Here is a 27,634-nt window from a genome sequence, read left to right as displayed (position 1 = left end):
TGGTCAGGACACAGGTTAGGCCCCCCTCCCCCACCCCACTTACAAAACAATCGTCGAACGCTTCGACCAACTCTTTGGCTGCTCTGTCTGCCGGAGCTAAAACAGTGGCTATTCTAAAACCGAACCCAAGGGACAGAGTCTGTAATTGGGTGCCTAAAAAGATAGGTACCTATTTAAGAACCGTGCCTAACAAATTTAAGGATCTACAATGTAGGCCAGGGTTTTAAAAGCCTATATCATAGGTGCTTAAGTACTTTAAAGAACCGTGTCTAATGGCGCCTAAGTACTTCTCCGCCCCTAAACACGCCTACTTTGGACTTAGGCACCTATCTTATGTAGAATCACCCAATTAATTTTTTTTCCATTATTAAAGCGCATAATTGAAGCCAATATACTAATTAAATTAGGTGCCTTTTATAGAATTTCCCTGTATTGGTTCCACGATAGAATTCGAGAATAACCTGGTATCAGCACCTACCATTGTGTCTTCACTGTATATAACTAAGAGGCACCCGGTTATAGAATCGCCGCCCCTAGTGAACAATATAATCAGCTATGAATGCAGGAATATAAGATTTGCTGCCAGATCTGGCTATGGTGATCATCCGCTTTAATAGGATCAATTGCCCCGGCTATTTAATTTTTTAAACTGTTTCAACATTCCCAATCTTTTCCTCATAAGGCGGAGGATGAGCTTCGGAAGCAAGTAGCGGTTCGGCGTTTTCATTTGCCTCGACACTTTCATCCTGAAATGAGGAACACATAAAAGCATTAGCAAGATGGAAATCTACAATTGTGGGATGAACAAAGGATCTCTAATAAGAAAATAATGGGTATACAGTACTCCCCCGATATTTGCGGCAGTTCCATTCCTGCCGCTTGAAAAGTCTTACTGGTAGCGCTGTGAGGGCTATGGGGGGAACCCCCCCCCCCCCCAGTACACTGAAAACTTCCGTTTTCCTTTCAGTTTTCAGTGGTCGGGAGTTTTTCAGTGTAGTGGAGGGGTTCCCCCCACACCTCCATCCCCCAACGAGAGCGAGAGGATTTGTACATGTAGTGGTGGTTCCACCCCCCCCCCCCCCCCCCCCCACCAACCTCACAACACTAACAGTACGGCTTGAAAGCAGTGGCACGCATATGTCCTGTGCGCAAACGGCACCATGGGATTATCGGCACGCCAAAGTCCACTTTTGACGGGTGATCGGAAAATGAGTTCCCATGGGGACGGGGAAAAAATTTGTTCCCGTGTCATTCTCTACGCAGCCCAATCTTTTGGCGCGCAGAACACAGCTTGTGCGATTGCGCGTTTCTTTTACCACGAGTAACTAGCCCAGGGATCTGTGTCACTGCAATTTAGGGCCTCTGTGACAAACTAAGTCGTGCTACATAACCATATTTTACAACAGCTCAGTAACTGCCCCTCCCCCCCACCCACCCAACTCCTCTTACCTGCTGAGAAGATTTACCACAGCACAAAACTTTCCAGCCATAACCCACAGAGAAGAAAGTGATGCACAGTACAAGAATCATCAAAAGCAGAAGGATGATATTGGCACCAGTTCCATAATTCTGCAGAGGATGGGGAGAAAAAAGAGGAGAACGCGCTGTCAAGTCAACAATAAAAGATATCAATTTTATTTATTTATTTATTGGTTAGGTCGAAGATTGGACGTCTTCCTCCTACTGTAGCTCTGGTATCTGGGTCCTCCGCTAAGATATTGGGAGTCCTCTCTTTCCTTTAAGGACCAAATTCTACAAGCTGAGGAAGGTTAGACATCTTTTTCATCACCTTCATTTTTCTATCTTAGTTCAATCAATTCTATTATCTCGTCTTAATTACTGTAACGCTATCTACCTCGGCATTACAAAAATTTGTCTTCATAGATTACAATTAATTGAGAATACTGCTGCGAAGCTGATCTTTGGAAAATGTAAATTTGACCATGTGACCCTTTTGCTTCAGAGTCTTCATTGGCTCCCGGTTTATTTTAGAATTCAATTTAAATGCGCTTGTATTTCTTTTGAAATTCTACAGATTCTCCTTTGCAAGAGGTATCCAACAATTTAAACTCTACGTTCCTTCTAAAAAAAGGATTAAAGGAGTCAAGATCTTCAGTCAATCTTCGGTCTTTAAATTCTCTCAACTCTGGAATGATCTCTCCTTTTTTTTTTTTTTTTAAGGAGTTCCAGTTCATTTCAATTTTTCCGTATAAATCTTTAAAACGACTCTATTTGCCAAACATTTTGAAAATTAATTCTTTCGAAATTTTGCTATTATCTTCTGTTTATCATTTGCAAATCATTCCCTGTTTATTTAATTGCTGTAAACCGAGTCGAGCCTTCTCAGAACGATGACTCGACAGACAAAGTTAAGCTTTAGTTTATTGGGATTTATGAACCGCCTTTATGAAAAGATTCTTCCAAGGCAGTGCAAAGCAGGTATAATTCAAACATAAAAAAAATCTTACAATTTTGTTCAAGCACAACAGTGGTAAAAAGACCAAATAAACAAATACAATGAATGAGAAAACTGCATCTTAACAGGACTAGCATGCAACAGTCTCAAAAACAGACTTAAGAGCACTGAAATTCAAGTAAGAAATATAATACAAACTAAAAAGGGAGATAATACTTATGAAGCATCTAATAAGCAAGTTTTAAGTTTTATACCGACCATCAGCATGTACCTGGCCAGTTTACAATGCTAAAAAAAAAATATAAAAAAAAGGTAAAATAATAATTATATATGGGGGAGGAGTGAACATTAAAAAGACAATTGACAAATACTTACATGAACTTGAGGGTAATAAGGGGATGGGAGGGTCAATAATTACATTATTAAAAACAAAATTTTAAAGAAAAGGGTGGAAGGGGGAATATGACATCAACACAAATCAGAACTTCAAAATGCTTTTCTATAAAACAGCTTATCCTATAGCTGAGGGGTCAAATGCAGATATTAGATAGGGACAAGATGGGTGGTACAGAGTGAGCTGCCATAACAGATGGGAGGCTAAAGGCAATTTGTTTATACAGTTAAATAAGGTATTAAGAACCGATGTAGTTAGTGTGTGGGGCAAGCTAGTCCTGGGGGGTTTTCACTCCGAGAAGAGTTAAGCTCTGGAACGCATTGCCAGAGGTTGTGGTAAGAGCGGATAGCGTAGCTGGTTTTAAGAAAGGCTTGGACAAGTTCCTGGAGGAAAAGTCCATAGTCTGTTATTGAGAAAGACACGGGGGAAGCCGCTGCTTGCCCTGGATCAGTAGCATGGAATGTGGCTCCCATTTGGGGTTTCGGAATCTTGCTTACTCTGAGATAATGGGATGTTGCTACTGCTTGGGTTTTGGCCAGATACTAGGGACCTGGATTGGCCACCGTTTGAAAGGGCTACTGGGCTATATGGGCCATTGGTCTGACCAAGTATGGGTATTCTCATATTCTTACGTGAGCCAAGTGTAGGACAATTAAGCCATTGTAACATCACTGATGAAGTTGGCTCTGAGGCATTATGACATCACCATCTCAGCTCTGGAATGTTGCTACTCTTTGGGTTTTGACCAGGTACTAGTGACCTGGATTGGCCACCGTGAGAACGGGCTACTGGACTTGGACCATTGGTCTGACCCAGTAAGGCTATTCTTATGTTCTTACACGAGCCAAACATGACAATGAAGCCATTGTAACATCACTGATGAGGTTGGCTCCGAGGCATTATGACATCACAGTCTGAGCTCTACAATGTTGCTACTTAGGAATTTAAAGTGTTTGAGGACAGAGCTTAGGCATTGATGGAATGAGGCATTATGACATCAGTCTGAGCTCTAGAATGTTGCTACTTATGATTTTAAAGTGTTTAAAGCTTGTGCAGATGAGGACGGAGCTTAGGCATTGGTGGAATGAGACATTATGACATCACAGTCTGAGCTCTAGAATGTTGCTACTTATGATTTTAAAGTGCTTGAGGCTTGTGCAGATGAGGATATAACTTGCAGGAACGGGACAGAGACAGGAAAATGAGTTCCCGCAGGGACGGGGAAAATTTTGTCCCCTTGTCATTCTCTATTGCATAGTACACAGGGCACAACATTCAAGATGTACCATCTACCTAGTCTAGTGCACATGCATAATGGCTTACCACGGAACGAGCCATCATGTTTTTGCAATCGTCCACTTTCCAACTGTCCGGGTCATATCCTTCATATCCGGCTGTGGGTTCGTTACTATAATAAGAGCGACGTCGTTCACACAATTCGGAATTGAACCACCAAGTCAGGTTATTTGCAAGAAAAACAATTCCTGCTATGGAAACAGCAAAGCTCAGGAGATTCATCCATGGTGAAAGGAAGAGCTAGAAAAAGACAGAAACAAAAACCCAATAAAGGTAAAGAAAATCATGAGGGATCTGTCAGCATTTGAGAAGCTATTTCCTTTCTTAGCATTTGCATAATAGGAATACTAACCAGTGGTGGAGCAGAAAACGCTTGCGTGAGATACGATTTTTTGGCTTCCCATCTGCAAAGGGTTGCGTTTATAAAACGATTGCTTAGTAAAACTCTGGCAGCTTTGTGGGACAAACAAGTCAGTACAGTGGTGCCTCGCATAACGAACGCCTCGCACAGCGAACGCTGCACACAACGAACTTCATGTCTTGATTCATACAACGAACTTCGTTTCACACAACGAAGTCGCCCGAGCTTCCACGATCGCTGCCGATGTATTGAATCCTTCCGCGCAGGCACTGCAGGCAGTCATTAGTCACTGCGCTTAACGCGTTTCACATAACGAACTTTTCGCATAACAAACTTGCTCCTGGAACGAATTAAGTTCGTTGTGTGAGGCACCACTGTACTTATATATCAAGCCTGTCAACCTTAAATTGGCATCTCCTAGATCTCAAATACTGCTTTTGGCTTGCTCAAACCTTCCATCTTCCTGCCTTTCTGATACAACTTCCTTTTTACGTGTGGCAAGTTGCAGCAGAGGACAGGATCCGGGCAGTCTGTAGGCCAGTGTCTCTCAAACTGTGTGCCCCAAAGAGAAACCGCTGTGGCTCGGCCCAAAATTAGATTGTCTCCCTAGTTCTGTAGTACTGGCTTCTGGATCCTCCCTACAAATTGGAGTTTTCTGCTAAGATCCTAGGACTCCTCAGTTTCTTTCAAGGATCAAATCAACTCTGTGATTAAGAATTGCTTTTTCAACTTACGCATGCTGAGGAAGGTCAGACACCTTTTTCATCAACACCATTTTTCCATCTTGGTTCAGTCGATTATTTTATCTCATCTTGACTATTGTAATGCCCTTTACCTCACTATTACAAAAACCTGTCTTTCTAGACTACAATTGGTCCAGAATACAGCTGCTGGATTGATTTTCGGAAAATGCAAGTTTGGATCATGTGACCCCACTGCTTTATAATCTCCACTGGCTCCCTGTATATTTTAGAATCCAGTTTAAATGTGCCTGTGTCACTTTTAAAATCCTCTGTGGTATTTTTACTCCCCTAGTTCCTTTATCGATTCTCTTTTGCAAGGGGTGATCAACAATGCAAGCTGTCCTGTCCATCTAGTAAAGGTATTAAAAGAATCAAGACTCTTGGTCAATCTCTGTCTTTTAAGTTGACTCGACTTTGGAAAGACCTTCCACTTTGCTTAAGACAGGGGTGTCCAATGTCGGTCCTCAAGGGCCGCAGTCCAGTCGGATTTTCAGGATTTCCCCAATGAATATACATGAGGTCTATTTGCATGCACTGCTTTCATTGTATGCTAATAGATCTCATGCATATTCATTGGGGAAATCCTGAAAACCCGAATGGGATTGCGGCCCTCGAGGACCGACATTGGACACCCCTGGCTCCCTTCCCTTTTTTCGTAAGTCTCTGAAAACCATTCTGTTTACTAAACATTTTGGAAACTGATCTTTCTTGATAATTCTCTATATGCCCTTGTTGGCCTAACTTAAATCATTGTAAACCGAGTCGAGCTTTCCTGGATTGAAGTCTCGATATACAAAACTAAGCATTAGATTAGATTCCAGAATTTTACTTTATTTTTAAAAATTCCCTTCATAAGTATACACTAGAACAGCGTTTCTCAGCAAATGTCTTATTTAAAAAATCTCTTGAATCGAGAGTAGGGTGTGAGAGGGAGGAACTTCAGTGTTAAGAAGCAGACTACAAGTCTTTAAAATGCAGGCAGAATAGCAGTCGCGGGAGCCAGTTTGCTGTTACTGTCTGGGATGCCGGAGGATCGTTTTCGCTGCCCCGACCAGCCCTCTGCAGCTGCAGTTGTTTGTAAAATCGGACAGGCATCTCTAAGGACGGACCCCTGACATCATCGGGTCCGTCTTTGTGCCTTGGATTTTTCCTTTAAATTGCAGTCTGCAGCCGCGGAGAGACCGGGAGCCAGTTTGCTGTTACTGTCTGGGACGCCGGAGGATCGTTTTTCGCTGCCCCGACCAGCCCTCTGCAGCTGCAATTGTTTGTAAAATCGGACAGGCATCTCTAAGGACGGACCCCTGACATCATCGGGTCCGTCTTTGTGCCTTGGATTTTTCCTTTAAATTGCGGTCTGCAGCCGCGGAGAGACCGGGAGCCAGTTTGCTGTTACTGTCTGGGACGCCGGAGGATCGTTTTCGCTGCCCCGACCAGCCCTCTGCAGCTGCAGTTGTTTGTAAAATCGGACAGGCATCTCTAAGGACGGACCCCTGACGTCATCGGGTCCGTCTTTGTGCCTTGGATTTTTCCTTTAAATTGCGGTCTGCAGCCGCAGCCGCACGGCCGCAGGGCGTGGCCGAAGGGGCAGGTCACGCCCCTTGGGAGCCCCTTGGAGCACCGTGGAGCTGATGAGCAGGATACCAAGTCGTATAAGCTAATTAACTATGGGGAAAAGGAAAGTTAAATCTAAGAGTTCGACTCCTGTTGTCACAGGTCCTATGGACAGACATTTGACTTTTTCCTTAGACTCTCCAACGCCAAATGTATCTGATTTGAACTCTCCCACACCCGGAGCATCGATGAGTCCTCTACAGAGGACACCCCCCCTTCATCCAATATCTGGTATTAGTGGGAATATAACCCCCACTAGTTCCACAGGTCTTGTGGCATCATCCACTTCAACAAGTAAATTGATGTTTACTGATATACCTAAATCACTTGAATTTACTAGTGTAGTGGATGAACAACCACTAGCTGTGGAAAAACAGGATATTACTTTAAAGGATCTTTGGTTAGGTATTTCTAGAGTTGAGGGGTTTCTCAGAGAATCAATGAAACAAACATCTGATTTCTCACAATCTGTGGCACAAAAGTTTGAGAATGTAGATGCAAATTTAAATAGTTTGGAAACTAGATTAGGTGTGATTGAAATGCAAAGTAACACATTACAAGCTGTTTCACTATCTGCTGTAAAAGATTCCACGTCAATGCATTTAAAAATGGAAATGTTAGAAAATATGCATCGGGGGAAGAATCTCCGCTTGGTTAATTTCCCAGTAACAACATTTGCTATTACCAGAAATTTTGTTAAGAAAGTATTTCACGGAAATACTAGGATTACCCAATGCAGATAGCTTTCCAATAAATAATTGTTATTATATTCCCCAGAAGAAAAGGAAACTGTACAGGATGTGGACCATCTGGTAACAGATGTTAACTTGACAAGAGTTTTTAGAAGATTCTCAAGATGTTATTCAGACTCGATCCACAATGATTTTAACATGTATGAGTGAGACAGATAAAATGTTGTTAATGAAACTTTACTTTAAAAATAGACTGACCAAGTTCTGTGGGGATTTGGTTAGTATATTTCCAGATGTCTCAAGAGCTACTCAGCTTAGAAGGAAAGAATTTTTGAAATTGAGAAATAGAGTATTAGCACTTGAAGCATCATTTTATCTAAAGTTTCCTTGTAAATGTTTGGTTAAGATACGAGATACTGAATTTGTTTTTTGGGATCCCATTCAACTGCAACAATTTTTGTTAGCTCGTGAACAGAAGTGAGATTTCTTTTTCCTTTTCATTCATTCTTTATTGAGAAAATAGGGTAGGTATGTCCATGTCCTAAATATAGTAGGGAATGATTTGGGTTCTTTGGAATTCAACCCATTTCTTTGTTTTTCCTTTAAATTTAGTTGATAAATGAGCAACATGTTTCCCCCTTTTAGTGGGCTTGTAAAGGATTGTTTGCTGTTTGATTTGTTTTTGAAAAATTTGTATGGAAAACCTTTTTTTTCTTGATATCTTTATGATGTAAACCGCTATACTCTCTAATTCACTGTATGTAAAACTTCTCTTGATTGTATTTACAGTTTAGTTTATTGTAAACCGCCTAGAAGTCGCAAGATTACAGGCGGGATATAAGAATAAAGTTATTATTATTATTATATTGTAAATGTATTAAATAAAAAAAAATAAAAAAAGAAGAATAGCAGTCAAGTTACTCACCCAGCAGCAGGATGGACGTCTCTCACTGAGCACCGAAACTACACCAGACAAGATGAACTGGGAAAGAAAGGAACAAGAGGACATCGTAAGCAAATCCACCGTGTGAAAACTTTCCCGTGCAGAAATGTACAACAGTAAGGACACAATAAAATGTTCTGTTTTGAAGGTACAGTATTAAGTTTAACAGAGTTATCCTCTCCAAATGTTTAAAGTTGTTGTTGTTGTTTTTTTTTGTAAATCTTTATTAGTTTTCAATTATTGACAGTGCAATACAATGAATTTAAACATAAACGAAACAAAGAAAAGCACTTTAAATATACAAATATTTCAACAACAAAACATTTTCATACCCCCGCTTTAACTAATTAAAATAAAACCACATGTATAATTTCAATAAAATAGATATAATGAATAATAATTATGTTTTCCCATCTCCCTCCCTGGATGTGTAAGGAGGACAGATAAAAATAAAAAAAGGTGCATGACAACTATTGTGACTCAATAAATGATGTCAACGGGCTCCATAAATGCACTACTATATCCTAAAATTTCGGCATTCATTCTTTCATATTTGTAGCTAGAACATACGTTTGCCCACCAGAAAGTATAATTAAGTCGATCATAACTCTTCCAGTTACGCGTTTATCATCCTTAAATGTTGTAAAGTTCTTATTGGGCTTTTGCAATTTATAAATGATCTGGAAATAACAGTGGAGCGAGGTCTGCAGATTTGCAGACGATGACGTTATTCAAAAATCGATACATTAAACTGAGAAACTGCAGGAAGATCTTGTGGGACCAGGGCATTGCGCAGCATGTGGCGTTTCAGGTAAAACCACTGTGAAGAGCCTTCGAGACAGCTAGGGAAATCCAAAGTATTTATTTTATTTTAATGTATCTTTAATCTATCTTCATTGTAAACCGCTTTGAACCTCACGGTATAGCGGTATATAAGAAATAAAATCAATCAATCAAGAGCAATCAAACTGCTACACGATGCAAGGTACCACCGTGTCCTAGGTGTAGATTGAATTCTCTGCTCGGCCAAAACCTAACAATATTGGGAATTAGGAAAAGATGATTAAAAAAAACAAAACAAAACACCAAACCATGATCACTCTGCTACCCTGGCTTCTATACAGTACTCCACCGAAATTCATGGGGGTTCCGTTCCAGGAACCCCCGCGAATCTTGAAAACCGCGAATACGGTTTTTCATGGGGGAGACTGGAAAGGGAAGCGGGAGAGGCAGGAGAGAGCAGCCGGAGCACCGGTGAGTGAAGGAAATCACTCGCTGTATGCTCCGACTGCCTCTTCCTGTACTAAAGTCGGGCCTTACCAATCAGGAGCCCTCTGTTAACCATGTTTCAGTGATGCAGAGGACATCTAGTTTATTTTGGGTGATAAGATCTTTTTATTAAACTAGTCTTATAGCCCGTTACATTAACGGGTGCTAGAATATATGTGTGTGTGTCTATTTCTTTCTCTCTCTCTCCTTAGCCGCTTTCTTTCTGTCTTTCTTTTTCCTTGGCTGTCCATCACCACCCCTTGCCTGCTCCCCCTGTCCATTGTCCCTTCCTTTTACCTCCCCTGTGTCCACCACCACCCCTTCACTGCTCTCCTTATGCAGCAGCAGCCCTTCTCCCTTTGTTTTACTTCCCCCCTGTCCAGCAGCACCTCTTTCCTTCTCCCCCTGTCCAACATTAGGCCTCCATTCCTTTTTCTTCACCCCCCTGTCCATCAGCACCTCTTTCCTTCTCCCCCTGTCCAGCAGTAGGCATCCCTTCCTTTTTCTCCCCCCCTCCTCCTTCTTATCCCTATGATACACTTACCTTGCTCTGCCCCTGATCAGAGGTTCCCGACAGCCGCCCAGTTGCAGCCATTGGCCCTCTGCCGCATCCCGCACCCCTCCGACGTGACTCCCGCTGTCTTTCTTTCTGTCTGTCTCTGTTCCTGGCCCCCTTTGTCTGTCTGTCTTTCTGTGTATCTCCCTGCCCCTGTGTCTTTCTTCTTTTCTTTCTGTCTCCCTTCCTCCCTCTGTCTGTCTGTCCAAAGCAGCATTTCCTCCCCCTCCATTTCCCTCCCCCACACCAGTTCCCTGTGCAGCAGCATTAGCGTTTCCTCTACCCCCCCTTTCCCTTCCCGCGGTCCCGACTACAAACGCAGTCCCGAGTCCTTTGCCGCCCCCCCCCCCCCCTTTCCCTTTCCTTCCCGCGGGCCCGACTACACATGGCGATTCAAGCAGTGTGTGCAGCAGTCTTCACACGCTTCTTCGGGTCCTTCTACTGCCCTGATTGACTCTGGCACGTCCCTGACGACATCAGAGATGTGGCAGAGCAAATCAGGGCAGTAGAAGGGCCTGAAGCAGCGTGTGAAGGCTGCTGCACACGCTGCTTGAATCACCAGTCGGGCCCGCGGGAAGGGAAGGGGGGAGGGCGGCAAAGGACTCGGGTCCCGGGCAGCGGAAACTTGCTGGGCTCGGTGAGCAGCCGCGATCCCTCTCCTCCCAGACCCCCCCCCCCCCTCCACTGGAGGAACGGAGATCGGAAGCTAGCCGGCTTGAGAAGGCGATCGGTGGCTGGTGATGTATTAGCGCGCATGCGCACTCCTGCAGCCACAGACCTACTGATCTCAGAAGCACGCAAATAGAAGTGCACATGCGCGGCTAGCCTTTTATTATATAGGATGATGGTTTCTTTTTTATTGATCTTGAGTTTATAAGTCCGATGTTTATAGGAGGACGCTGTAGTGGCGTAGTTGTTCGTTCGGGCTTTCTGCTGTTTGGGAATGAGGCAAGAGGGACGATCATGTGATGGGTTATCCATGGGGGCTGGTCCTCGCCCCCATAATACAGGGATGTCATTCATGGCGACGAGGACAATAAAAGAGAAGGGATTAGAAGAGAAAGAAATATGGGATTCCGGCTTTGTTTCCTCTGGTTCCAGTTGTGTGCCGCAGGAATAACCAATTTAAAGGGCATCTACCAGGATGCAGAGCCGATGGGCGTGATCATCCGCGCCGCCAAAATGAAAATTCAGATTACAGGGTAAAAACAGGCAAAATTTTAAAAACCCCAGTCAAAGGTTAAACAATAATAGTAAGGTGGCGAGTGGCTCTATCAGTGCAGCTCACTTTTCAAAAGCAATTTAAGCTTTTTGAATACTCACCGGGACACCAGTCCAGAAGAGGACTCCATTCCACGTTAATGCGCTGTAAGGCCCAAAGTAAAGGTCAATTCCAAAGGCAACGAGGATAACGCCAGCAATTATCTGCACTGCCTGTAATAGAAGAGACAGAAAGAATGGCCAAAGTTCTCATTCCCAAGGCAGCAAGCATCACCCACAGCTCAAGTGCACGCGTTACCGAAGACGCCTTAGCGCCAGCCGCGTCAAGCGTCCAAGTGTTCCAGGAAATGAGAACAGTCCAATTTCTGTGTGAAAGGCACTCGCTCTCTTCCCAAAATCAGCATTTAGGCATTAAAAATCACCCACTTCAAAATTTGTCATGGAAGAAACATATTTCTTACCTGTCCTCTTTGGAACAACAGAAAACCAAAAAAACTCTGTGGAGTGACGATGTTCCCAAATGGACTTTATTTGAAAGTATCAAAGTTCCAAAGGTACACTAAAATCATCCACATAAAATAATTCCATCCACATAAAAGTAAATCACCCACATAAGAGCCTTAAATGCAAGCAGTGTCTCACTTCCGGTTCACCACACAATTGTTTCCCACGTACACACCTTTATAGGACCCCCAGGGACCCCTGAAGAAGACTTTTTGTCGAAACGCGGACCGTGTTGGGTCCTGTATCCCTAGCGGACTAGGTCCTTTAAGGCTCTTATGTGGATGGAATTATTTTATGTGGATGATTTTAGTGTACCTTTGGAACCTTTCAAATAAAGTCCTTATGGGAACATCGTCACTCCACAGAGTTTTTTTTTGGTTTTCTCTGGATTTTCTTCTTTGTGGATATTTTGGGGTCAATTCCTTTTGTTTTTTGCTCTTTGGAACAACAGCCAGTCAATCTGCCCAAATGTTTGGGTTAGACTTTTGTGCTGTCCCTGCTGCGTGTGATCCAGGGGAATTTCTTTAACCTGATGGCACGCCAAGTAAAACCTACATTTTGGTCTCCAGGAATGTCAAAAACAAAGAAAACCACCAACGGTTCCACAGAAGAAGGTACCCCCCCCAAAAAAAAACAAGAAGAGATGCGGAACCAAGGTTCTGGATGACAAACCCCCTTCTTCTACTAAGGTGCGCTATGATTTCTAGCGCGCGCTCAACGCCAACATGTGCATGTTATCCTACGGACGTGTTGGCGGTTAGCGCAAGCGTTGATTTAGCGCACCTTAGTAAAAGAAAGCCAAAGTTTTAGTATATTGAAACAGTTAAAATCAAGCAATAAAAAGTCAAAATTACTGCTATGCAGAAAGATGATAGTAATAGAGACCCATCAGTCCACGTTTCAGTTATAAGCAGCCTTCTTCGAGGATCCAAATATATGGAAATAGCCATCTTAATTGAGATATGAATTGCTTCCTATGTGCTTGCTAAAACTGTCTGTGTATGCTGGATGCTATTGTTTCACTGGGTTTATATTGCAATCCAATTCATCTCCGTTAGGCACCAGAAAACACGATATGTTTTCCGTAATGGGTCCTCAATTGTGGAACTCATTACCCCAATATATTAAAGACGAAAAGGACCTTATTTCTTTTTAAAAAATCTTTTAAAAACTTATCTTTTTAAAGACGCTTTTAATATTTAAATTTTGGACATGATGTAATGTTTTATGCTTTTAACTCTCTCCCTTCCCTTTTTGTTTTATCCTTTTTTGTTTATTCCCTCTAAGAAAGAATTGTAACTTTTCCCTCTTTTCCTCCCCAATTCATGTTTGTTTTAATTGTAAGATTCATGTTACTTCGTTAGTTTTTTTGTTGTAACTTAGTTTCTCTTTTATATGGTTGTACATCACTTAGCAAATTGAATAAGAGATTAATATCAAATATCAATAAAAACTTGAAACCTGAAAACTTATTTCCATACATCTGGACCCCCGAAGAAGGCTGTTTATAGCCAAAACACGGACCATGTCGGGTCTGTATTACAAATCTAAATATCATAGAAATATGCAATCGTACTTAATTTAAGCCCTTTTAATGATCGTTTCACCACTTTTAGAATCCTCAGAATTGAGTGCATGATTTCTTAGAAAAACTGCTTAAATCGTCATCAATCCTTTATTTTTTATATATACACATGTTTATTCTTTTTTTCATAATATTAGTATAAATACTTTTTGCTTTTTTATTTAAATTATACTTTAAAACGCCCCAAAATCAGGCACTTATCTGTTGTGAAAGTTCTGTCGGCTCGGGACCTGCCAACATGTTTCGCCTCCTCGGCTGTATCAAGGCTGTCCCCTTGCAGTATTATGCTCCACCATAGAGAATGACACGGTAACAAAATTCATCACCGTTCCCGTCCCCGCGGATAACCGCGGGAAATAATCCCATGTCATTTTTTAGTGTCTATTTCAGCCTCAGTCCTTCTACACCAGCGTTCTTCAAAGCAAAGCTTGTGGGTCAGTGGTTGTGGCCATTCATACTCTGATTCTTCCCTCTCTCCTTAAAGAATGACATGAAGATGGTTTACCGCGGTTATCTGCGAGGGCGGGAACAGTGATGAATTTTGTCACCGTGTCATTCTCTACTCCACCATCAAGCCTGCTATTTACTCTGGACAAGAGTCTGTATTACATGCATTCTTCTGTATAGCAGTAATTTTGACTTTTTAGGACATACTGTATCAGCTATACTGCTTGATTTTTAGCAATCGTTTCAATTTAATAATAAACGTCTATTATCTAGAGCATTGCTTCCACATCTCTTCTTGTTTTGCGTCTCTAGGAATGATCAGATTTGGGAGGCTTATACCAGACTATGGAGAGAAAAAACCTCAGCAGCCTCTTCTCCCTGAAGCAGGGTGTGATTACCAACATGAATCACTTTCAAACTCGATTCCCTTACTTGCCCCCTTTGATATCAAATTACTCCAGGAAACCAAATTACTCCAGGAAGCCTGTGCACTGTCCTTTTGCAAACAATCTCTTGAGCCAGTTCCCTTTACTACATTTTTGGCTGCTTTGTATCTTTTTACTTTTGGCGTGGCGGAGCAGGCTAAAGGTTGGGAGCAGAATGATGAATCAGGAAGTCTGGTTCAAATCCCACTGCAGTTTCCTGCGAGCTTGGGTAAGTCATTTAACTCTCCATTGTTTCAGATACAAACAGACTGGACCTCGGAAAAATATTGTTTCAAGTTGCATGGAAGAACATGCATGGAGTAAAAAAAAAAAAAAAAAGACAAAAAAAAACCAAATCCTCTCTCTTCCATGCCCTCTATTAAAACGCATTCTCTTTCACTTTCCACGCAATCCCCCTCTCCAATCTCTACTGTGCATTTGACCTGTAAAAGGTTTGTAAGCTTACAGAGCAAGATGGTGGCAGTAATGGGATTGGAACCTGGTTCAGTTTCACAGTTCAGTTCTCATACTGCCCACCTCGGAATAAGCCTCAATGTCAAGCTGAAATCTCATTGGCTGTTGGAATATGACCTTGCATAGAGAATGAGAGGTGAGCTTTTATGAAAAGAAAAAAAAAACAAAACATGTTTTATAAAGCCCTATCTACTCAGCGCATTTTTCTATCCTGCCTCTTTTTTTTTTTTCTCCAACAGTAAGATGATATCACTTACTCCAAGTGTTTTTTGCTCGCCCTTGGACACAGTAATTTTAGGTATTGGTGTTTTGGCTCCGACAGATCCAATACCTTGACCCAGAGATTTCATAGAGTCCATCAGGCAGGCAAGGGACGAGCCTTGGTTTATGGTGATGTTGATAACGGTACGGTCAGGGGCATCAGTTCCGACATCCGTACCGTTCACTCTCACAACACTGGAGGAGGACATGGTTTGGCAAAATGTTCACCTACAAGGAGAGAGAACATAAATCAAAAATACACATGTGAATTCATTTGGTAGCGTTAAGTCAGCATAAGAATATGAAGTTCCATAAAAACAGGGTTAACAAAGAATTTATTACGGACCTTTTGCATCATTACTACCAAAAGGAATAACATTGCTCAAACACGTTCAAGCATCGAGATTACTGGCGGACCATAGCTCTGCCAGTACAGAGACTTACAGGCCGATTCTCACAGAGGGTGAATAACCCGTCTTTATCTACCAAGTCTATTCCCTTCAGTATCTTGAATGTTTCGATCATGTCCCCCTACTTAATCAAACAAAAACAAAATACACTCCAAAAGAAACTGCCACAACCTAAATAAGATACTACGAAAAAGGCAGAATAGTCACAGGTTCAAGAAAGCTCCGGCCCCTTTCCAGCTGACTCGAATCTTCACAGCTTCCAGTATGGGTTCCTGAAGAAGGGCTTGTCCCCGAAACCAGGCTGGTTGAACCTGGTGTTCTGTTGCGTTGTATTTCTGTGCTTCAGATATGTTTATCACATTCAGTTAAGTTTGGTTTTTCATTTGTTTCTCACCCTAATTGATTTTTTGAGTTGAGTTGTGAGTGTTTTCACTTTATTTAATTATTGCACACATTGGGTGCCCAGTGATGGTGTGCGGGTGGGGGTTCATGACCTCTGCCTGTCTTGTGAAGCATTGGAGCTTGTCTCCCGTTGCTGCTCGTTCACGCTGAGGGCACCCTATATATACAAAGTATTTTGCCGTTTAGTATTGCAGGGTATAACATTTCTTCTGAGCGACCCCTTTCTTGAACCTGTGACTATTCTGCCTTTTCGTAGTACCCTACTTAATCAAAGCACACGCTCTGCCAAAGTAAGTCTATTAGTAGGAGTGGTTTTGTTTATTGCCCATTTTCATCTTAACCCCCCACCTCCAGACTTACGTACTGTAAATACACAGCAGCTTTTCAAAGCCTCTTCTGTTTGCCTAAGGCTTGATGGTTCCCTGGGGAGAGCCGTGCAGTGCACTTTCTCTCCTATGAATTTTTGCATTGATTTGCAAACCTTTCTCCTCCCCACCCCCCCGACCATGAAATTTGTTTCTAACCAGAAGTTTTAAGTCGTAGACTGAGAAGAGAGCAGCATCTGATCTGTGGTGTATCTGGGTTCTGTTTGTACAAAGAGGACTGTTTTCTTTTAGCATTGACTGTGCAGGATTAATCTGTATTAATCTGGTTTCAGTTTAACTATGGGTTTATTGATGGTCTAATGCTCACGGCAGTGTTTATGATACTGCCTTTTCCTAGTTACACCCTTGCTGTGTGACTCATGGATTATTACTAAAAAAAAATTTTTTTTATAGAGAGGAGGGGTGTGTTAAAAAAGATTGTATATTATTGTTGGTTTAAATCAGGGGAAGGCAATTCCGGTCCGCGAGAGCCAGAGCCAGGTCAGGTTTTTTAAAATATGCATGAGATAATTTGCATTTCAAGGAGGCATTGCATACAAATCCATCTCATACATATTAATTGTGGATATCCTGAAAACCTGACCTGGCTCCGGCTCTTGAATTGCCTACCCCTTGCCTACCCCTGGTTTAAATAAACCAAGACTTAAAAAAAAAAAAAATCAAAACTTTGAAGTAATTGCTGCTTTTTATGGGAACAGGTAACTTTTATGGGGGGGGGAGCGGGGAAGGAGGGGATTCCTCATGGGGACGGGCGGGGACGGGAGGGATTTCTGTCCCCGCACAACTCCCTAATCCAGAAATAAAGCTGACTGTTGTCAGCAAAATGCTATCACTACCAGCTGAATACTGACCACTAAGAAGGGGGGAGGGGGGTTATCTACATTAATATTTATCTTATTTGAGGAAACCTAAATAGTTGTAATACCACCACCCAACATAAAAACAAAATTCAAACCATCACATCAGTGCTCTTCAAAATGGAGATTTTAAAATTTAATTTTAACAGAATTGTGAGCACGCGAAAATTTCCTCACAACTGCTTTCACCTTAAGAACTGCTAAAGTATTCCGAGTCTATGCCAAGCATTTAGTGCCAGAAAAAAAAATAATTAATGACAGATAAAAGGCCAAATTGGCCTATCTAGTATCTTCACCTCTCCCTAAGACAGGGGTATCAAAATCCCTCCTCGAGGGCCACAATCCAATCGGGTTTTCAGGATTTCTCCAATGAATATGCATGCGATCTATTTGCTTGCACTACTTTCATTGTATGCTAATAGATCTCATGCATATTCATTAGGGAAATCCTGAAAACCCGACTGGATTGTGGCCCTCGAGGAGGGACTTTGACACCCCTGCCCTAAGAGATCCTACGTGCTTTTTCCACACTTTCTTGAATGCAGTACAATGCAGAACAAACATGTTTTTCATAGGATCTACTAAGAACTCCTCAAATTCTTTAACTGAAGGGGACATCTGAAAACCTGAGGGATTAGCTTTGGGAACCACTGCAGGATATAATCACATTTCCTGTGCTTTGATCTGCAATGTCAATACACCACGTAGATTTAATAAAATGCTGCACAACTTAGCCAGTATTTCTACTCCAAGTGAAGTCTCACGATACCATGCTATTGCACTCCCAAAGGATCAAACATCCCAAAGGATCAATGTTCCATCTAGCCTGGTATCCCGTCTTCACGGAGGTCAATCCAAGTAACAGTACCTGGCAAAACCCAAATAGCAGCATTCTAGAGCTGAGATTGTGATGTCATAATACCTCATTCCACCAATGCCTAGGTGCCAAAGTCAGTGATGTCACAATGGCTTGACTGTCCTCTAATTGGCTCACATAAGAACTTACTGGGTCAGACCAATGGTCCATCTAACCTAGTGGTTCCCAAACCTGTCATGGGGGACCCCCAGCTAGTCAGGTTTTCAAGATATCCCTAATGAATATGCATAAGAGAGATTTGCATACTGCATGAGAGAGATTTGCATATAATGGAAGTGACAGGTATGCAAATCTCTCTCATGCATATTCATTAGGGATATCTTGAAAACCTGACTGGCTGGGGGTCCCCTGTGACAGGTTTGGGAACCACTGATCTAACCCATTATCCCCTCTCGGAGGAGGCCAATCCAAGTCACAAGAACTTGGCAAAAACCCAAATAGTAAAGCATTCCATGCTACCAACTCATGTCCATCTCAACAGCAGACTATGGACTTTTCCTCCAGGAACTTGTCCAACCCTTTTTTTAAAAAGCAGCTACATTTAACCGCTCTTACAGTTACACAGAACCAAGTTCTATCCCCAATGCAGCTCCTTGCGACTCTGGGCAAGTCACTTGACACTTTATCGCCCCAAGTACAAAATAAAGTTCCTGTGTACAGGGTGGGCCAAAAGCAGGTATACAGTATTTATTTCTTTTTTATGGTACAGGTATCACAAACAACATTTGTGCAAAGTTTCAGTTACACCGTTTTGTACTGTATTATACCTATTTAATACCTGTAAAATAAAAAAATATGAATACTTTTTTTCTATATTTAGCCTACCCTGTATATCAGGGGTGTCAAAGTCCCTCCTCGAGGGCCGCAGTCCAGTCGGGTTTTTAGAATCTTCCCAATGAATATGCATGAGATCTATTAGCATACAATGAAAGCACTGCATGCAAATAGATCTCATGTATATTCATTGGGGATATGCTGAAAACCCGACTGGATTGCGGCCCTCGAGGAGGGACTTTGACACCCCTGCTGTATATGTAAACTGCTTTGATTGTAACAACAAAAAAGGTGATATATCAAGGCCCCATCCCCTTCCCTTACAGATATTAAACCAAGAAGTCTAAGATTTATTCAACAGTTACTCCTTCCCTCTGTATAACAGGACCCTCCTGTATCCTTTCCCTCAGTTGTAACATGGAGAAGGAAGGGGGTTCCGATGCAAAGGAAGGCTCTCCTTTAAATTGCAGAAATTACTGCTGAAAAACATTATTCCTTCCAGATAACATATTTTGTTGCTGACATGGTATAACATTTGACTCGGCCAGTCAGCACCTTCCCTGTGGTGAGCTGCACAAGGGGAAGTTTGCACGGATGCAAGCCAGGCTCTGCGGTTTAACTCCCACGCCAATTAAAAGGGAACCTGGCTAGTGACAATGTCACCATTACCATTCTAACAATTTACGATTATTTCAGCACCATCCTGGAACCCCCAACAGTTCAAGCTATTCAGAAACTACATTAGTTATGTGATTAAGTACTGTGTTTTGTTTTGTATGTATGCAAACGGCTTAGCTTCCCAAACAGTGGGCGATGACCTGGGCAGGTATTCCATAGCACGTCATAGGTTACTCCCAAGAGGAGGGGGTGTTGCACTTTCTGGCCCAGATTCTAAAAAACAGCACCGTTAGGAAGGTGCAGTATGCAGCCTAACGGCACCTAAGTTCATTCTTTTAATTGGCCATTAACAGCGCGGTAATTAACTGCGCCGTTAAAAAACAATTTAAAGGAAAAAAAAGAGGCACCATGAGACGCCTACAAAACATGGCGCCAGAATCGCGTCTACGCAGCACCAAACATCAAGACAGGCATGGTTATGGGCGGGGTTGACATTCAACGCCACTAAGCGTGACTGGACGTCGAAGATAGGTGCCGGAAACGTAGTCCTTTAAAACCCTGGCCTACTTTTTTGGCGTCTACCTTCGATACAGAGCGACACGTGTCCATTTTTTAGAATCCAGGCCTCTGTGGCTTCACAAACTTGAGGTTGTGGTTGCAGAAAGATTGGCGAGCCACCATTGTCCACCATCCCTCTCTATATTTCAGGTCTCCTCAGTTGCCTTCCACCAATTTTCTCATCTTCCAAGATTTGATCAGACTTTCCTTCCCCTGTAAACACTGTTGGCTCACACCTCCGACAGATGATTTCTGTGAACACAATTGAGACCTTCAAACAGAAGATCTAGATCAATCTTTAAGGTGATGTTTTATATCAGTCCACCATCAATTACACAACGGAAAGATAAAGCAAACAGGAAGTCTGGCATAGAGAATGACAAGGTGGCAGAATTAATCACCGTTCCCATCCCCGCAGATAACTGTGGGAAACCATCTCCATGTCATTCTTTAAGGAGAGAGGGAAGAATCAGAGTATGAATGGCCACAACCACTGACCCACAAGCTTTGCTTTGAAGAATGCTGGTGTAGAAGGACTGAGGTTGAAACAGACACTACAGAATGACAGTCTCTGGTATCCAGAGCAGATATTGTGATGCCATAATGCCTCATTCCACCAATGCCTAAGAGCCAATCACATCAATGATGTCACAATGGCTTTATTATCCTATACTTGGCTCAAACAAGAATCAGAGTATCAATGGGCAAAGCCATTGACCCTCAAGCCACGCATTGAAGAATGCTGGTGTAGAAGGTCTCAAGTTGAAATAAGACACTGGTATCCAGAGCAGATATTGTGATGCCATAATGCCTCATTCCACCAATGCCTAAGAGCCAATCACATCAGTGATGTCACAATGGCTTTATTATCCTATACTTGGCTCAAACAAGAATCAGAGTATGAATGGGCAGAGCCATTGACCCTCAAGCCACGCATTGAAGAATGCTGGTGTAGAAGGTCTCAAGTTGAAATAAGACACTGGTATCCAGAGCAGATATTGTGATGCCATAATGCCTCATTACACTAATGCCTCATCAGTGATGTCACAATGGCTTCATCATCCTATACTTGGATCAAATAAGGATCAGAGTATGAATGGGCAAAGCCACTGACCCTCAAGTCTTGCATTGGTGTAGAAGGGCTGAGGTTGAGAAGATAAGACACTAAACAATGACAAGGGATGGGCTTCCCGTGGTCTGGCAGTCTGATCCTCTCAGGCTGAGCAGCCAGGTCAGCTATATGGATCAGAGGTTGCAGCAATGAGCATGCTGTGATGGCTTTAGCTTAAAAGTAGTGTTTCAGGAAGTGTGTGTGTCTGGGAGGGGAGGTGTTTGCATGGAAGGAAGACTGGACACACCTGGAAAAGCTGGCCACAAGCTGCAGCAGACAAGTGCTTATACAAGGCCTAGACTGCAGGGAAGCCAGTTAAGGAAGCTTCATGTGGTGGTAATTCCTTGCTAGTTTGATTTATGAACTGGACTCTAAGTTGGTGAATATTTAACTTGCTATATATACAATTACTAGTTATCAATTCACCTTTGTTCTTACTACTACACTTCCCCCTCCATATTCGCAATTTCATTACCCGCGTTTTCAGTTATTCGCAGTTTTTTTGAACGCGGTCTCCTCCCCCAAATTTACGTCACAGGAAATTGGAGGAATCGCCCGAAACCTGCAGCCGACACGGAGGCCGAAGAACTGACAGGATCCAGCGCTGTTCCCAGAGGCCCCGGCCCGCAACCGAGCGCACGTGCACCTGCAACTCAGCAGGCACGCGCTGACTCTGTACCTGGCATTTGCCAGCGCCAGGCGCGCAGTCTGATCCGGAAGTCCCCTGCCAAACCACAGCCGGTTACTGCTCTCTCCCTCGCGCAGTGGTAGCCCTGCGCTCTGTTCTGGAAGCAGTTCTCAGGATCCAGACCCACACTTTCCTTTACAGCCGCACAGGAACAGGTCAGGTTATTCGCGGTTTTGTGCCTTTTCTAGGGTTTGTTTGGTTGTTTGTTTTTTTTTACAGAAAACCTGCGAATAGCATGCAAAAAGTTATTCGCAGTTTTTCTGTATTCGCGGCCATGCTGTTCCCCTATCACTGTGAACACGGAGGGGGAAGTGTACTGCAGTTTATTATTTCTATAGCACTACCAGATGCATGCAGCACTATACGTTAAACGCCCCTGCTCGAAAGAGCTCACGATCTAATTATGACAGACACACTGGACACAGGACAGAAGGAGAATCATATATACTGCTCATGAAAGGAACTATAAAGGGATGAAGAGGTAGAGAGGGGGTGGGGGCTACAGAGGGAATGAGAACAGATATACTGAAGTTTATTACAAGTTGGAAGGGTGCCTAAAGGCACGGCGAGGGATACAAACTTTGTTCCCTCAATCGCACTGGCACTCCTCCCCCACCCTTATCTTCTCCGCCGGCCCTTTTCCATGCAATCTTCAGACAGAAGCAGCAAACAGAAATGCAGAGTGAAGCTTGAAAGCTGCACAGAACCCCCATCCCCGCCTCTTCCTATTAGGTCAAAATCCTCTACAAGGGGGACAGGCTGTAGCAGAGCTGGGCAGATTTTACAGGAATTTCTCCTCAGGGCTTCTGCCACTAGAAGAACATGCCTCCCTATTCAAGTCCCGCTCCTCCTGTCCCCCTCCTCCACCCAATAAAAAAAGATCCACTTTTGGTAAATGTGATATATAGAAATAAAACAAAAAGCAAAATCCCCAACAAAGGACTAACTCGATGCATTTTATGATGAGCTTCCGAAGGAAAACCCCTTCTTAAGATTAAGGAAAGCGGACATTCCCAGTAGACTGTGGAAACTCCCAGAAGACTGTTTTCATTTTAGTTTAGATATTGAGAGAGCAGGGGCTCTGAATTTTACCACAAACAGACCGTCCAATCGTGGCGTGAAAACTTATATTCTTAAGCCTTTAGGCCCCAAGCAAAGGCTAGTGACCTTAAGAGAAAAACAGCCACAACTGAAAAGGAAACATCTACCTCACTCTAAAGTACAGTAGGAGATATTAATGGACTTTCAGTTAAGAACTTTTAGGAGCTGGGTTCTTTCCCAGAATATCTCGCCTGTACAAGAAGAGATTTGTCTTTTTGCTGCTGTGTACTTTCATGCAACTGTGGGTCGTGGAATCAGTAGTTCCTTGTCTTTCCCTAACCTCAGGGCTGTTAAGAAATTGTTAAAAAGACCAACCTGAACTAACTTTGTAGGACCTCGTACACGGTTCACTCTGCAGCTTCAGGGGGGGGATGGGAGGTAAGGGGGGGGGGGGTGTTGGACATGGGGGGGGGGAGTTCTGGGAGGAAATTGTAAAATTGTTTAACTTAATGCAGGTACTGCTTTGTTTTTGTGCTCAGATGCTATTTGAACGTCTAATTTAATCTAATCTTCATTTTGTATACCGAATCTACTCCCTAAGGAGCTCGACTCGGTTTACAGTTCGCTAAAAAAATGAAACATAGGTAAAAACTGTGGGATAAAAACAGAAATTGGTTAGGTTAGATCAGTGGTCTCAAACTCACGGCCCGGGGGCCACATGCGGCCCGCCAGGTACTATTGTGTGGCCCGCGATTTGTACTAGTACTGTCTGTACTAGTGCTGCCCGCTCTTTATGCCATTCTTCGGCTTCCCCCCTAGCCTCCCGCTCTTACCTTCAGATAATTACCACAACCTGCAGAGAGGATTGCTGGTGCTGTAGCGATCCTTGCAGGCTGCCATTGTCCTCAGCAGCATGTTCCCTCTGCTGCGATCCTGCCTCCGACGGCAGAGGGAACATGCTGCGGAGGCCGATGGCAGCCTGCAAGGAATGCTACAGCACTGCGATCCTTTCTGCAGGCTGCAGTAATTAGCTGAAACTAAGACTGGGAGGCCAGGGGAGAAGCTGGAGGTCGCTGCAAAGAAGGGGGGAACATGCAGTCCTTCAAGGGGGGGAGATTTATAAACTATAAAGAGTTTTAGCTCACGTAAAATTGTCATTTCTTTAATAAGACATTTTTTAATAAGACATTTTTTCTGCGGCCCCCCAAGTACCTACAAATACAAAGTGTGGCCCTGCAAAGGATTTGAGTTTGAGACCACTGGGTTAGATGGATGAAAAAAGTATGTTGTATGACGATTTTTTGTATATGAAAGTGTTGCTGTGTTTCGAGCCATGATTGTTGTTCCATGTTTATACACTGTTTCAAGTTGCAATAAATAAAGTTTAAAAAAAAAAAAAAAAAATTACACAGGGAGCTCCCCAGGCAATACCCTGCCTTAGTTGATTTCAGCAGCCAATTAGAAACCAGTTTTAAACACATTACCTGAAAAGTTCAAAAGGCCTATCTAGTAAGGTTGAATTAGAAGGTGTGTGTCAACTAAAACATGGCACAAATTGCCACTAGGACAATCAGATGAGTACATCCCATATAACGGAACTAAATGCACTTAAAGGTTAAGAAAAATACTACCGTCAGAAAACGAGGAGGAAAGGCATTTTGAAAATACAAAGCTATGACTTTTTTTTCTGTCCATCAGTAAAATAATCCAGAATATTTCTTCCAAGATGACAAAAAGCATTAATCAGAGAAGGTTTTACTTTAAATGAGCTGCTAAGTTTGCCGGGTCCAGTTCTAGGCCACCTCCTTAATGTCTAGGGATAGTATATTCCGCTGTATAGGGCCTAGGGAATGGAACAGTCTCCCAGAGTACATTCATCGGCAACAGAATGTACAGAATTTTAAAAGAATTTTATACATCTTTTTTTGCCAGATGAAATACAGGGCATCAGACTGTGGTGATAATAAGGAAGAGATGATGACAGGAAGGTGCTGGTCGCCTATGTATTTCGTTGTTTGTATTTTTGCTTTGGGTTGTTAATAGTGTCTTGTATTGTTTCTTTTTTGCTGATTTTGTATGTAATTTTGTAACCCGCCCTGGGTAAGGGCGGGATATAAATCAATAAACAAAAAAAATAAAAAAACAGACCATCGTGGTGCATTACGGGAACTGCTCTACCAATTTCAATGCACTGAATCGAGCACCAAAAAATGCCACACAAATGCCACAAAAAAATGTCACAAATAATGCATTAGTAATAAAAGGCTAGAATCCCCAAATATAAACTAAGAAAGGTAGACGGCACTGCACATCAACCAGCCGTGACCCCAAATAAGGGCAATGCAACTATAAGTTTATATGTAATGAAAATATGAAAGGCCTCAGTGCTATTGTGGTGCTCTGATTACCAGCGCTCCTGGCTTATCATTTGAGAGTGGGGCTCTTTCTCAAGCCACACTCTGCACCATCATGGGCCTCACCTGTGCACAAGTGCATTAATGAATGTATAAATAGAAAAAAAATCTAAACAGTCTTAGTAAAAATGCTGTCAACATTTCAAAGTTAGGACTCAAAGCAGCGAAAAATAGAACTGATCTGCACTGGCTGCCAGTCCGATTCATATTCAACGTTTTCAGCTTCTCAGAATAATATCACTGTTTCCAAACAAGGCCCGAAGGCCCAGTGAAAGCTCAACTGGTCCAGTTGTGCACAGGTTGAGGCCCACCATGGTGGCTCGAGAAAGAGCCCCACTCTCAAATGGTAAGCCAGGAGCGCCGGTAATCAGAGCACCATAGCTTTCACTATAGCACTGCGGCCTCGCCTTTCATATTTTCATTACATATATATTTATAGCTGCATTGCCCTTATTTGGGGGTCACGGCTGGTTGATGTGCAGTGCCGTCTACCTTTCTTAGTTTATAGTTGGGGATTCTAGCCTTTTATTGTTTTGATATTCCCCTTTGGGGTTTTGATATTGCGTGAACTCAATGCATTAGAGCAGTGGTCTCAAACCCGCAGCCCGGGGGCCACATCCGGACCGCCAGGTACTGTTTTCAGGCCCGCGGTACGTGTATCATAATCACAAAAGTAAAATAAAACATTTCTTCATCATATGTCTTTTTTTTGGGGGGGGGGTTAATTCTCTTTAGCTATAAAATGGCAATATTATTAAGACTTAGCCAAAAGGAAAGTTTTATAAAAATATAAAGAGTTTTACCCGATGCAAAATTGTCATTTCTTTAATAAGCCATTAATTATTTTTTCCGAGGCCCTCCAAGTACCTACAAATCCAAAATGTGGCCCTTCTAAGGGTTTGAGTTTGAGACCACTGAATTAGAACATAAGAATTAACATACTGGGACAGATCGAAGGTCCATGAAGCCCAGTATCCTGTTTCCAACAATGGCCAGCCTAGGTCCAAAGTACCTAAGTTCAATGTATTTAATATACCCGATACATAAAAGCCTGCTTTGGGCAGCGAGAAAAGGAAATCCTGCACAGCCAAGGCCCTTAACATCCTGCAGGAAAGCTGATCTCACTGTCACGTGGTGTGGATTTACTGGCACTCAACCTCCTTTGCCAGGAACAGGACCCTGGAAAAATCCCCTCCCCTGCCTGGGCTGCCTGTGCAGTCTGACCCTTTTCCCGACTTCCTGTCAAGAGGTAGAAACCTGCACTGCACAAAGCAGTTACTGACTTTAAATTTAAAAAAACACAAAGCCCTTAGCACCTACCTGTTACCACAGAAACAATCTGCAACAGCCCTTCTCAAGACACAGCTCAGACTGAAGAAAACACACAAGAGCAAACATGCTCAGAGCAGCTCTTGAAGGGACAGCCCAGAAAGAGGAGGGCCAGGGGAGGGCAATGAGGAGGCTGGGAACAGCTGTTTACTTGCTAAACTACAGATGCAAATTTTTTAAAAAAAACTCTTTTCATGGCTTCATTGTGCATCCACCACTTCCCCTCATCTCACCCTTAGCAGGAGATTTCAGATGCTACAGATCTGTTTGTCCTGTTTCTCTGTCTTTGAACAGATTAGAAGCTGTCTAGCAGGGATTGTCCCTTGTATAGTGCTGCATATGTCTAGAAATGCTAAAGAAATGAGTAAAACCCTGAGCACTTCATGACTAGAGAGGAGGGAGATGCAGGAAGGAAGCCCCCCCAGCAGAGCTGCAGCTATACCGCGAAATACCACAGCATGTCAATGAGCATGCAAATTATTGCAGCAGTTAAAATCAGAGCAGCGCTGCCCAGCTCAAGGATTAATATCACCTTTCCTGTCTGTCTCTGAGCACTGACAGGAAGGGTGACAGTACAAAAAAAAAAAAAAATAGACAAGCATGCCATAGCATTTTCCAGATCCCTCTCACCCAACCTGTCTTACAGTGCATTCCGCAAATCGATCAAAACCGCCCTATTCGAAAAATTCACGGACTAAAATCGTCCCCTCCCGCACTAGGACTCCCCTCCCTTTAAACGCCTTTCTTTCTTTCTCAAGATGCCCCTCATGTACTCAGATATTCGCTATCCATAGTACTCCAATTCAAATGGAAGTTCTAAAGAAATACTCAGTTACTCATTACCCATTGAACCCCAATCTGTAACTTTCCCCTCTTCACTATTGTATTATATTTAGACTCATTGTACGATACTGTATTAGACTTATGTATGGTGTTGTCTTTAGACTTATTGTATTGTATTATATTTAGAC

General features: G+C 42.7%; 1 protein-coding gene across 1 annotated transcript; it reads right to left on the bottom strand.

Annotated features, from left to right (window-relative positions):
• Positions 1-639: 639 nt before the first annotated feature.
• TMEM176B (transmembrane protein 176B) lies at positions 640-26,807 on the bottom strand. The gene is made up of 7 exons (XM_033921106.1): positions 26,655-26,807; positions 15,195-15,426; positions 11,605-11,715; positions 8,439-8,495; positions 4,134-4,346; positions 1,450-1,569; positions 640-746 (listed from the first exon to the last, which is right to left on the bottom strand). The coding sequence occupies exons 2-7, from the start codon at positions 15,405-15,407 to the stop codon at positions 645-647; spliced, it is 816 nt and encodes a 271-aa protein (XP_033776997.1). The 5' UTR covers positions 15,408-15,426; positions 26,655-26,807; the 3' UTR covers positions 640-644.
• Between the last annotated feature and the right edge of the window lie 827 nt (positions 26,808-27,634).

This window comes from Geotrypetes seraphini, chromosome 14 (assembly GCF_902459505.1).
Source record: "Geotrypetes seraphini chromosome 14, aGeoSer1.1, whole genome shotgun sequence".
Classification (NCBI taxonomy): domain Eukaryota; kingdom Metazoa; phylum Chordata; class Amphibia; order Gymnophiona; family Dermophiidae; genus Geotrypetes; species Geotrypetes seraphini.
This window is presented reverse-complemented; position numbering and strand designations above follow the sequence as displayed.